Raw genomic sequence first — 13,051 nt, forward strand, 5'->3', positions numbered from 1 at the left:
CGCCGCCGCCGTCGCCGTGCCGTGCCACCGCTGGTTTTTCCAGCCCGCTACTTGAGTGCATACATGCGTACCGGGAATAGATCCTTGGGAAAGCCGTTCTGCAGCTCCGTCTTGACAAGGCGCAGACCCGCTTGCTGAAAGAGGGCGCGGAACTTGTCATCCACCCTGTTTTGCGTTTGCCATGCGTCAGTGTCCTGTGTATGTATGTGTATGTATGTGTATGTACATGTATTATGCAGATGTCTTGCATGCGCCGCAGACCATCCAGTTACGTGGGCCATTGAGAGTGAACTGATGACCGCTACTGAGGCAAAGTCTCCAACAACATGACTGGCTGTGGTGGGAGAACTTGGCGACAATAGACCAGGGTAGGAAGTCGGGGAGGAAGATGATAGGTTTGAAGGTGAACTCACCTCGTCACACTGCTGTCAACATCGTCGAATAGATCGACACCGCTAGTGCTCAAGTTTTCCTTGACGACGATGAGACCATCATTGGGGGCAACAACGGCCTTACAACGGCGCATGTAGACTACAAGCTGGTCGTCGGTGAGGTGGCCGAGACACCACTGGTTCCAAATGAGGTCGTAGGCGGTGCCATCAAGTGGCTTCCACTCCTCGAGACCAATGTTGAAGACGGATCCCACACCAGACTTTTCCTGTAGAGCGGCGGTGAACTTCGCAATGGGTTCGACGATGTCAACTTGTTCAGCTACATCGAGAAGGAAACCCTCTGTGATGCGGCCGATGCTGGGGGTTGGGGGTTAGCAAGGGTCTGCATGACACGGAGACTTGAACCGGGGAGACAGGGATGTTGCAGCAAGTATCCGTACACCACGGTGAGAGGTTCCGACATGAGATGCAAAAAGTAAGACAAGGGTTGAAGAAACGGGTCAGGAGAGGCAAATCATTAGCTCGGCCCGCTCGTGCAGTGTTGCGGTTGCGGTGGGTAAGGGTAGGTAGAGAGTGAAAGTGAGACAGAGTATGGAGTAAATTGAGCATGAGTAACTGCAGAAGGAGGCAAAGAAAGAAAGAGAAAAAAAAGGTTGGGAGGCGGTGAGTTGAGATAGCGGTGAGGGACGCCAGGGGGCGTGTACGGATATGAAGTTTGCGAGGTCGACTTTTGAAAATCAAACGCAAGCCATGTCCAATGTACGGGTACACCGGACGGAAGAGAAGAAAGTCGCAAGAAAAACTCACCCGGCCCCGCCTTCCAGAGCGCGGCTCACCGTCCGCAGACCGCTCTTCGAGCCAATGCCCAGTTTGGCGAGAAAGTTGCGCGAGCCCTGCAGGTCGACCTTGCTGATGTAGGGGAAACCGCCCAGCATACCGTTCACGTCGGCATCGATGCCCTGCCAGTAATAACGGCCATCGGCGGCGCTGATCTTGGCGTCTGGCGGCGGTGTGGCTGTATGTTCTGCTGTTCCTGTTCCTGCTGGTGCTGAAGCTGCGGCAGCTTCTTCGTCACCGGGCATTGTGATGCAACGCGGGCAGCGACACGCAACCTCACTTGCTCGTCTTCAGCAGGTGTGTGTATGTGTGGTTGATGATGTGTGTGGCTCGTTGGCAGACAGCGTGGTAGTGAAGAAACGATCGGAGGTTGCTTGGCTGTGTCACATTGTTGAAGAATATGTGCACTGCATCACAGCAACAATGGTTGACGTGGATGCGAAGATGGAGATGACTCGGGTTTGTGCATCTTTACTGGATTAGAAAGAGTGACGTGCGTCTAGATGCATATAGACAGCTGATAGTACGCTAAAGCACAAGTATTGTTTAAACACACTTGAGAAAGCTCCTACCATGTGAGATAAGATAAGAGAACACCGATAAGCTGATTAGATTGGGACAGACATGGAAGTCTGGGCAGGCAGATAAGGAACCTAGAAAGTCGTCATCAATCACGCGAAAAGAAGCTCTCCAATCTAAGGTTAACCTCCCAACTCTATCATGACGGACTGCACCGGGCCCTTCGTTGCCCACTGCGCGCAATTAAGTTGCCATGAGAATGCTTGCCGGAATTTCTGCACTAGAAGAGTTTCTTTTGCCTTATGGTTCTTATATCCATCTGAACCTCCAGCCAACTTAAGTTAATCTCAGCTCCTGCAGCTGTCAGCCTCTCCCGGAACCCTACGGAACACCAGCGCGGAGCATAATCTCACTTCGATATCACGACGTGCCAAAATGACGACCTCGTCTGATGGCCCGTCGATTGCCAGGTCAGCCAGTGCTGTCTGGAAGACTCACTTCCCTTTCATATTCAGTCTGCAATGTGGCACCGCCTGCGCCCGAACACACACCTCTATGTGAACGACACTTTGCAGGATCGTTCGGCCGTTATGCGCATCAATTTTCAGGCAGCGGGACGTTGGAGGATTCGAAGGGACGATTTCGACTACATATTCCAGACGGTCTCTGTCTTCTCAACTCCTGGAACCAGTCAGGTGACTGTGCTTTTCCATTCGGAAATATTTGCGACGAAGCGGGAACTGTTTTGCCTGTTAGCCGGCCACCGACAGCAAAAGTCGCCGTACTCAGCCACACAAGTCCATGCCGTCCTCGTTCTCAATTGCCTCATGGACGTTGTCAAACTGACTGGCTTCATCAACGGACGAGGTGGTTTTCCTGAAATGGACTCTCGAATGAAAATAGTTTGTCGTCCCGGTGGGATCGATGGGATTTCCTGTTAGGATTCGGCTGCGACGATGCTCACCTCGTCTCCCAGAGTCCCCACGACTCCGGCAAAACTTGTCTCTGAAGTGAGCGGCTCATGTCTAAAACTTCCAAAATCGGAGCCCGAGGGACCGCAGTGTGGCCTGTGTCTCGAGTTGCAAACGATTATTTCCAAATACCTACCAACTGATCTGCGATGGAACCAGGAATCCGGGGATGCCAAGAGTTGTAACCAATATGCAACCGATATCAGGCGCGAGAAAGATTATGGAACAAAGGATCTGCAGATTCCTTGGAGGACATCGTTTCCTCAACCTCCAAGGCCTCACCCTGGACGCCTCGGCCATGGCCGGTGCCTTTGTCGACCTCTCTTGACCTGTCGACATTGACATCATGTGATACTCCAAGAAAACACAGCCCAGTCGAGGTTGTGCGTGGTGCGGTCCAGGCTTTTTTGAGGCAAGGGGCCTTTCTGGGCTGAACGCAAAGCCCAGCCGTAACCAGGCACGCCAGGTTTCTCCTACACACTACCACGCTTCTGATACTAGCCCGGGGCCCGAACGTCCAAGATTGGATCCCCTTTTCTTCCCCGCGGGGGCGGAACCTGCGGATCGCGTGAGGCGACGTTCGATTGCCTGTCTAGATCACTGGTTCGGTATTTCGGCAGCCTTGTGGCTGCATCTACTAGTTGAAGCTGTACGGCTCTTCGGCTTTTAAGCGCCGTGTCAAAAAGCTTGACTGACAACGGCCACCGACGACGGCATACTGCACCCGCGCCGCGTAAGTCTATTCCCTCGCATCACGGGTTTCCTTGAATTTTTCCTCGGTGAACACGATATCCGGAGCTGAACCAAAGTTCAAGGACAAGGGGCTGTCAGATTTACAGTTCTATGCTTCTTTCTTATTCCGTCACCAGGCCCTAGTCATTTGTCAATTGCGCATATCAGCAGTTCTCGAGAACGTCAAGAAATGCGCGCAATCCCCCCTGGAACGTTTAATCCGCTAGCCTATCGAATCTTGTCGTTTTCGGATTGAGTCGTGAGCAACCATGCAACGAATGGTGTCGAGAAGACGACGAGCAGGGTGGGACGAAGCGAAGCGGTTTGAGGCGGTTTGACCTTGCTGTGTTCTGCAGCGACGGCCCAACCACAGCATCTTTCAACCACCAAAAGGGGATCAGGGGGATTGAACAAAGTTTGCTGCCTTCAAACATGAAAAAACGCGAAGAGAGGATGAGAAGAGGGGCACGAGCCAGGCAGATCACCCGTGGTCGTGGTTAATCGTGTGGATGTCTCTCCGGATCCCCAATGCTTATTCCTGAGACTGGCCAGGGGCGACCTTTGAGTTCCGAATCAAGCATGAATAACCTTACAAAGTCTGTGGGTGGCCCTGGTTCGCGCTGCATGATACGAAAAGGGTGTGGGACTGAAGACTTCGGACGAGGGAACAGAGTTTCGGTTGCCTCGAGCACCTTACCCTTTCTGAAGGTCTGGATGTAAAGGACTTGGGACGACGATGGACCGAGTCCCGAAACGACTCTCTGCGGTTGGCCTGACTCAACGGCTGTTGCTATTCTCATTACGATGCAGATGAGGATATCGACAAATCGTCTCTTGATCCATGAGTGGTGGCTCAGCGCCCAGCACATTGACATCTGTCCTGCTAGAGTGGTTTCAGGCACCCTCGGTCACAATGTCTCGACATGTTCCGCCTCACGCCACTCACAGTCGTATTGGGGCCACCTGATTTGGGACGAAGGACGAGTGAGTACATAAAGATCTGACCAGTTCCGCGTCGTTTAAATTTTTTTTTGATTTGGTTCGACGGCAGGCCTCACAGTATCAAATTTAATACAGACATTCCCTTGGAAACAGTTGCTTCGGTTCAACATTCATCACAGAATCATCTAATATTTCATCAACTTCGGTTCACTTCAGTCCATCAAAATGAAGTTCCTTACATTCGGATTCCTTCTCGCCTCGACGATCGTTAGCGTCAGCAGTGCTCCCACAGATATCGATAGCAGGGCTGTCAGGTAGGTCCAGCAGCATCACTCGTGTTGTATCGAGCAAGCCGACTAACAACACTTTCAGTTATCAAAACAACTATGACCAACACTTGGAGGACCGCGAGGAGCGCAAGGAGGCTCGCGACATCTCCATCCCCTCGTTCGCCGGCGTCGAGACCACCAGCGGTGTGGTCGCCGACATCGAGGTTGAGGAGAACGCCGTCCCTCTGAGGGCCCGCCAGCTTCTCAAGAAGAAGAAGGGCAAGAAGGGCAAGAAGGCTAAGAAGGCCAAGAAGGCGAAGAAGGCCGCGAAGAAGGCAAAGGCTGCTGCCCCCGCGAAGGCCAAGGGCAAGGCCGCGACCCCCGCCGCCGGTGCTGCGAAGAAGAAGGCCGCTACTCCTGCTGCTCCCGCCGCCGGTGGTGCTGCTGCCAAGGGCAAAGGCGCTGCTGCTCCTGCTGCTCCCGCCGGTGGTGCTGCTGCTAAGGGCAAGGGCAACGCTCCCCCCGCGGCTGCTCCTCCTGCTGCTGCTCCTCCTGCCGCTGCTCCCAAGGCTCCCGCGGCTGCACCTCCTGCTGCTGCTCCCAAGGCTCCCGCAGCCGCACCTCCCGCCGCTGCCCCCAAGCCTCCTGCTGCCGCGCCTGCCGCCAACCCTCCGGCCGCTGCTCCCAACGGCGCCGCGAAGCCCATTACTCCCGCTCAGCCGGCTGCCGTTGCACCTGCCCCTGTCGCTCCTGCGATCCCCGCGGGCAAGAACAACGGCAACTGAGTTACGTCTCAGCAGCTGGTTGTGGAGGTTGGAGGTTAATGGATAGAGAAAATCAGCACTGGTGCTGGTTGCTTGATTCGGTTCACGAGGTTTACGACAATGCGCAGTTATGGCGATTTCACAGGGCCAAACAGATGTGGTGACAAAAGAGTTTAGCCGCATAGGACGTGGGCAAATCCCCTTCCCTTTGGGACCCTTCCTCCATCTCAGTGGTGGTCGAGTCCGTGGGCTTTCGTCCCTGACGGGCCTCAAGAAGGCAGCCTAGGAGCTGTCATTGAGACGTCTGGATGAGTTAGGGGTTTGAGACCGGAGTGCGGAAGTACATACATAGCCACAACGAGCAATCCAAGCGTCAGACGTTTATTCCCATCTTCGTGTTTATCTCTGTCTCTTAGTCGCAGTGAGTTGCGAGTGTTCGCCGCTCTCTACACAGTGATCTCGGATATGTCGATGCGTATACATTTGTGAGACGAGATAACTTGGCGCTATGATGTCCGCGGCCTCCTCTTCACCAAGGAATCCCTTTTCTCGTTTCATGAATTGGACCCATGGAAACATGTTTCACTCTGGTCCCTGCCAACCACCACACCATCTTCTTCAAACCCACAGACATGCAGGTCATGTTATACCCATGTGCACGCTGTGGCCGTCTCAACTTCTCTCCTGCTTGCCTCCCCCTCTTCCCCCCTCCCCCCTTCGGTTCGTTACATCTTTACTTACCAGTGTCACCATTCAAGGCCAAGTTTACGAGCGACGGGACCCGATCTCTCCGGCGACCTGATCAACAGATTGAATGCAACCCTCTCTCATGAGATTTTCCGAGTGGCTGAACCGAGATGTGTTAATGTAGCTCTGCACGATTCTTTACCCTCCTTTGGCAGCTACCTCGCCGTCTGTGTAGAATTAGTCGAATATCTTAGCCAACACTCCCGACTCAAGTCCGAGAGCTCCGGCCGCTCCATCCGGTCGCACCGGACATCGACGACCAATAAAGATCTCACTCCCACGATTCGGGCTTTACGTCAAATGAAGCTTTCCCTGTCTGAGTCCACAGCCCCTCGAGGCAAGTCCACTTTTTCCATCCTTTGTTGCGCTTTTCTCTCTTTCGTTCTTTTTTCCCCCTATCCCCACCGAATTAGCTATTTGCGTCCCCGTTTTGCCGCACGCACATTGAAGAAAATTTCAACGACCTAATCCACCATAAAGCCCACAACAACCCTCGCATGAAAGGACTAAAAGCAGATTCTGCTCCCAACCTTCCCATGAACGGGTATCCATCCCTTCGACTCCATCGAGTCGTTAAATGGCCGGTTGGCCCAATGGCAAGGCGTCTGACTACGATTCTGTAATAAGAACGTGTAATCAGGAGATTCTGGGTTCGACCCCCAGGCTGGTCAAATCTTTTGCCTCTGGGCGTATTCTACACATCAGCAGCCTAGTTGGTAATTTTTCCTTTTGTTTCCCTTCCATTTTGGCCGAATATGCCGAGTGTGTCTCTTCTTGCACACTCGAATGCCACCTACTTAGTCAGGTGAGCGGCAACTGAGCTCTGGTTGGGTGGCCGTGTAACATGAAACAAGTCCCGAGTCTGTCGTGGGCAAGCAGAAACCCGGTCGCACTTACTGGTAACCTGTCTCTCCGTCGAGGGATTCGTTGACGGTGGAAAGGTGACCAATTTGATGATTGCAATCATTCACAACGAACCGTAGGACGTTGACGAAAAACTCTCTGCCCACGAATGCAAAGATTTAGGGATAAGCTTAAACTGGGTGACAGAACTCAAGCGTGACGCGAACGAGAAGTTTGTTGTGGCGATGCTTTTAGCTACTGAGGGCCCTCGTCCCCTGTAGAAGCTCAGGCTTTTGCTCTGCAGTTTGTCAATCTGAGCTTGTTCAGAGAGGAAGACGTCATGATCATGAGTCGTCACCGGATCACGCGATAGAGTCGTTTTGAGTTTGTGCTTTTTGAGTTCGTTGTCGTCATCAGTAGGGACTTGGCTTCGTCGAGGATTGCTCAGGAGGCGAGAGAGTCTCTTAGAATCGCGGTCAACGATGCATTCTCAAAAAAATATGGTCTACTTTCAACTCCATCCCTTCAATCGTATCATGCACACCTCTTGTCGTAAAGCATCGCCGCTCTCCTAAAGATTCCATAAACCTATGGCTCTTGGGCCATGTCGGAAGACTTCTCTCGCTTCTCTCCTCTATCAGGGATCCCTCGACGACTTGCAAAAGCTTATTCGCAACGGGCGTTGTGACAAATTCTCCCTCCCCAATCACAGAGTCACACTTGGAATACAATCTGGCTCATGTGTCTGTTTGTTCATTAATCATGACTTGCGTTCGAAGTCTTGTAGAACAGACGAGCCGTCATCGAATAGCCTTTCCATTAGCCCAACTGTCAAGTTTCTCGAGGTTAGGTTTTCTCTGCTTCTTCTGCACACTGTCAGTCAATATGTCTTTTAGGATTAGTTGAGCACGTATTGTCTTGAGATCACAAACCCCGAAGGACCATGGTCCCCTTCTATGCAATTGAGTCAGCCCTTTGCCCGTGTAGTCGGTGGAGGAAGGAGAGCCTCATTATTCGACATTACATATCGATGCCTCTCCTTTGCATCATTTGTTAAACTCAAGATATCAGAAGAGATTAGCCAGGCTGAGAAAAATCGACTAATCAATCGACCCCATCCACATCAATCAACCCTAGGCTTCATTTACACACCAACGATTAAGCAAACACACTGTATGTAATGAGGCGTGATGCACCAAGACATACATACTATTGGATCGCCCCACTGGGTTCCGACTACCTTAGGCTTGGAAATACACGTGTAGTCGGCATGTATGCAATCGGTGGCACATACATTAAGAAGAAAATAATCCGTCAGGTGTTGATGGATTCATTGTTAAGCTGATGGGTCAAATGCTTCGGAGCAAAAAGGTTGCTCCTGGTGAGGATCGAACTCACGACCTCCGCATTTCTCACATTGATGATGTAATTATAAGAACGGCGCCTTCACCACTTGGCTACAGGGGCTTTCTTAACTTCCGACGAAATTTAGCTTATGTACTCTTGCTCAACCCCCGAAGCTCGGTCCGGCACCACGCGACGGAGCGGCGCAGCAACTGCCCATACATCCACATACACAAAGCACAACCCGCAAAAGCATCCAATGCAACTCCGATTTTCATCACAAAGAGCGCTGTCCTCGAATTCGTCGACATGCTCTGTTCCAACGCGGCGATGTGCACTGTTAGTGCAGTACATTGCTGCAGTGCACCACCTCTATCAGAGACTTTGATTGGGTGATCTGGTCTTTTGGTGGGGTCCGGATGACAGGTTGCTGGTGAGGGGGAGAATAGCGATCGGAGATTGGGAGTCAGATACCTTTATAGTGCCCTGCAGTCGTTCCGCCCTCTTCTCAATGGGATACAAAATCTGCCCACGACGCCAGGCTCAAATGCTCCAGCAAGTGCAAGACGAGTTGGGCGCGAGACGACCGGCAAAATTCGAAGCGGATGCATGTACTCAGATGGATATTTACTTTGAGACTCTCCCTTAAAAGCAACTATTTGGCTTTCTTCTAAGAATATGTTCCATTACACCTCTGCATTCTGACCGACATACATAGTATAGAAAGGCTCAAACAAGGCGAAAGGCACATATGAGGCACCTTAGCCCTTCAATGCTGCTACCGTGGCCGCGAGCGCCGTACCGGCAGGTGGGGCGCCCGGAGTCCGGAGGACGTTAAGCATTACCGAAGGCGAGCGCTCCCGATGACTCTGCCCGGGACATTAGCACGTACCCGATGGAGATTCTTAGGATAGAAAACTCAGCCCCGTAATCTTTCTCCCGTCTTCCTAGTTGGAGACATCGTCATATAGCTGTCATCTCAACCTTTTCACACCTGCGAGCAAATATCCCCGTTCACCTAGTAACTCATCCTCGTAAGCAAGCTTCTTTTATGAGACCCATCCTCTTTCCTATCTTCCGCTCTGCATCATCGTACCCGCCCGGCATAGACACTTTCGAATAGCCTCTTTTATCCCCCAGGTCTGCTTCTAATTAGTAGTGGACTTGATGATTTTGATGATTTGGGCCTAAATCATCGCCCCTGGTCGGGACATGGATCGGACCAAATGAGAACGACTTCTGAGAGATCTATGCATAGGGCGACAGAGTAGAGACAAAGTGTGGAACGGAATCTTCAATTGCATCAGCAGATAACCAGGACAGTTCTTGAGAGGCAACAAATCCAGCATTCCATTAAGCCGAACATCGGCCAGACAAAAACAGGAGACATGCAAGCCCAGCAACAGGAATGCTTACATACATCAAGATGTGTGAGTTGAGCCTTTGTATCGTTCAGACACAACACCGTATGTAATTGTGCGACTGACTTCATCAGAGGTCGCCTGTAACTATACCCCAGGTCTTTCTACCTTATCGTACGTGTTGCGAGAGATATCCCACCTCGAATGCAGTCTTCATCCGCTTACTCCGAACCAGACGGAAGTAGACGAGGATATGGTCAATACCCCAAAAATGAACTCTGTATTTGGACCACAAATTGAAGAGAAAGATTGGAATTTGAACGTGTCGTCTCTGGGAATCGCCCACTGGACCTTCTGAACACATCAACTGAAGCTCTTGATATAGGAACACGAGGCAATAAAACATGAAGGAAGGAAAAAGGCAAAGGCTACCAAGATCGAGAGTAAAAAGGGGGCAGGTGGACATGAAGAAAAGCCAAAGCACCTACTAAAAGCATAAGCCAGTCTAGCAATGTTGCCGATTGCCTTGTTCGAGATTACTTTCACCTTGTCTCCTCCAACGTCACACTCCAGCCTCACACGCTTCGTCCTCACTACCTCACACCTCGTACCCACCTTTTCACGTTTATCAACAGCCTCACTTCATACCTCAACACGTGACTTGGGATCATTAAGCCTTATCGTGTATATTCCGACTCACCTCTTCACAATAGCTGTTGACCATGATTTATTCTTATAGAAAATCAACCTCTGACTGTGTTCACCAGCCCTAGCCTACCCATCGCTTCTTCAGAAGAGATTGACAGACTCACGGCAGGTTCGACCTTTCCCCCCCACTGTCCCCCGAGCAACCTCTCTTCTTCCTCTTGACAACTTTCCCCAGAGCGGTCGGTGATCTTTTCCACACGCTTACCACTCTCTCACCTCGCCATTCACCAGGCAATATCGTCAAAAGAAGCCATTGGCTTCACGTCTTGGCCTCTGAATCAGGTATATATACTCACTCATGCAAGTCAGTGAAGAGCCGTACATCTAATTCAGCACCAGGCTTACAATAGAATCTCATTGTTCATGACCTAGCTTCAGCAATCTTCTTTGACAGTCTTTGCTCATTTTCACTGAGCAGACTCGCCTACCCTTCGCAAGCACAATACCAGCAGCAGACAAAGCAGTCACAATGGATCACTTCGCCGAAGAGGAGAAGTTTGTTGATATCATCGACTACAAGAAGATGATAGTCAATCGCATTCCCGCGACCGTCTCGGACACTTACCGCAGCACACTCATCAAGACTATCGATTATTTCATCGACACTCCCGACCCTTCCAACTGCACTCTCTTTTGGAAGGTCAATGCAGAATATGTCTCCAATGTTGAGCCTCCCTCGCACTTCGTCATTGCACTCTGTCTCGCTTCGCCCTCGCTTGCTCTCGAGGGTCAAGCTCTTGAGTTCCAGAAGGACTTCTACGCCAAAAACCCCGATGTGGCTCACCACTTGAATGATTGGACCGTCCAAGGCCTCATCAATCACCACAACAAGAAGATCCTCTCTGGAGACATCACTGGCGATTATGTCCACAACATTGACGGCACCCCTTGGAACCCCGAGGCTATTGTCGTCAGCCACCCTAACCACAAGCGCCCAGCCTCTGCCGTCGAGGATATGGTGCCTGGTCCATCGTCCAAGAGAAGACACTTGGCTCAGGAGGCGACCACGTCGCTCCCCTTCTTTGAGAACAAGGACACTCCCCGTCTCAACTTCCTCGCCCAGGCACAAGAGGTCCCCAAGGACTTGCGTCCCATCCTCCCTCCCATGCCCGAAGCCCCCAGAAGCCCGTCCATCGGTGATCTTTTGGAACTCCCCCTTCCGGATCGCCCTATCTCCCCCAATATCTTCCTCAACCCTATCCCGGGTATGAAGGGGGATGAGGAGCGCCTCGACAACGGCTCTCTCTTCAATAATCCTGCCAGAGTCACTGATATGCCCATGTCAGGCATGAGTGAGGACAACGAGCACCTTGGCAACGTTTCTCTCTACGGCAACCCAGCCAACTTCCCTATTGTGAACTATCGCAACCCGTTCAGTCCCCCTCGCGAGCCTTCCACCTTCCTCGCCAACGACGACTATGGCTACGGAGACTATGGCATGGCCTCAGCTGGCTACAACCCCGGCGGCCCTGCTGGCTTCTGCAACGATCAGGAGGCTTCCTTGCCTGTCGGCTTATCTGATGGTCCCTCTGACAACGACAACAATCCTGTCGCCTATGGCGCTCCTGAGGCTCCCATGACCATCTACAGTACTCCCTCCGCCGCCAACCTGCCGACCGATGCGCCCATCCCCGCGCCCCTGGCTGACATTCAGGAATCCACTGTTCATGAGAACGGTGATCAGGCCTCTGCTGTTCAGGATTCCGCCGCTCAAGCTTCCACAGCTCAAGCCCCTCCCATCAACCCCTGGATCGCAGCCGAGCAAGCCTCCGCCTCGCGCATCGCCCGCCTCACCACCCTCATCGCCCAGAAGCAAGCCGAGGCCCAGGACAAGATGAAGCACGCCGACGCCCTCCGCGCCGAGCACGCCGGCCTGGTCAGTCCCTTGCCCCTCATCACCGACGCGCCCCGCGGCGCCTACGTCACCTCCGCCGAAGGCGACGCCCTCCGCAAGTTCGTCATGGAGGCCCACGACTTTGAGGCCCGCGCCCAAAAGTTCTATAGCGAGGCCATTTCGGCCATGTTTGAGGCTTCCCGTCTCGAGAAGGAGCGCTACGAGGAGAGCGTCAACGCCGGCAACAAGCGTGTTGAGCGCATGCAGACGCTTGTCTACAAGATGGCTGGCTTCGCTAGAGATGCGCAGGGCCTGGCGCTTGGTGCCCGTCCCGGCGAGGCACCTCAACTTCCGGGTGGAGTCAAGGACGTTGGCGATATCGTCAGTCGGATGGCGCAGCTGAAGCAGGCCTCGGAGTATCTCGTTCAGCAAATTCATCTCGTCGAGAAGGATTTCCGGCAGTACCAGGAGTACCGCCAGTTCATGCGACAGATGCAGTAATCGTACATGCTTCCAGGGTATCGGGTTCTGGGGGTTTGTTATATCCGTTGAACCGGGACATATTGGTGGCCACTTCTTTCTTCTTTGCTGACCGACCGCATTTCTCATACTAAGTGCATCCACGATGAACGACAATGAGAGATGAAGAAGGTTTTGGCTTTCAGGAGTTAACGGAGGGTTTTGGGTGATGGAACCCTTGAGATGCCCCCTATGCTTTGGCTTCTTTGCTCTGGCTTGTTTGTAACCAAGATACCCATCAGGAAATGCCCAAGAATCTCGGAGGAATG

General features: G+C 52.4%; 4 protein-coding genes across 4 annotated transcripts; 3 read left to right on the top strand and 1 right to left on the bottom strand.

Annotated features, from left to right (window-relative positions):
- Nucleotides 1-47: 47 nt before the first annotated feature.
- CCOS01_15219 (uncharacterized protein) lies at nucleotides 48-1,474 on the bottom strand (the record flags this gene model as incomplete). Its single annotated transcript, XM_060463361.1, has 3 exons — nucleotides 48-165; nucleotides 414-749; nucleotides 1,200-1,474. 3 exons carry the CDS (start codon nucleotides 1,472-1,474, stop codon nucleotides 48-50), a joined length of 729 nt encoding a protein of 242 aa, XP_060305964.1.
- A 3,144-nt stretch (nucleotides 1,475-4,618) lies between these two features.
- On the top strand, nucleotides 4,619-5,447 carry CCOS01_15220 (uncharacterized protein; the record flags this gene model as incomplete). Its single annotated transcript, XM_060463362.1, has 2 exons — nucleotides 4,619-4,707; nucleotides 4,766-5,447. 2 exons carry the CDS (start codon nucleotides 4,619-4,621, stop codon nucleotides 5,445-5,447), a joined length of 771 nt encoding a protein of 256 aa, XP_060305965.1.
- Nucleotides 5,448-6,074: 627 nt separating this feature from the next.
- Nucleotides 6,075-6,641, top strand: CCOS01_15221 (uncharacterized protein; the record flags this gene model as incomplete). The annotated part of the gene is made up of 1 exon (XM_060463363.1): nucleotides 6,075-6,641. A coding segment is annotated over one exon (567 nt), but the record flags the coding sequence as incomplete, so codon positions are not given.
- Nucleotides 6,642-10,898: 4,257 nt separating this feature from the next.
- CCOS01_15222 (uncharacterized protein) lies at nucleotides 10,899-12,764 on the top strand (the record flags this gene model as incomplete). The annotated part of the gene is made up of 1 exon (XM_060463364.1): nucleotides 10,899-12,764. The coding sequence occupies one exon, from the start codon at nucleotides 10,899-10,901 to the stop codon at nucleotides 12,762-12,764; it is 1,866 nt and encodes a 621-aa protein (XP_060305967.1).
- Between the last annotated feature and the right edge of the window lie 287 nt (nucleotides 12,765-13,051).

The sequence above is a fragment of the Colletotrichum costaricense genome, assembly GCF_030867565.1.
Source record: "Colletotrichum costaricense strain IMI 309622 chromosome Unknown Scaffold_23.1, whole genome shotgun sequence".
Classification (NCBI taxonomy): Eukaryota; Fungi; Ascomycota; class Sordariomycetes; order Glomerellales; family Glomerellaceae; genus Colletotrichum; species Colletotrichum costaricense.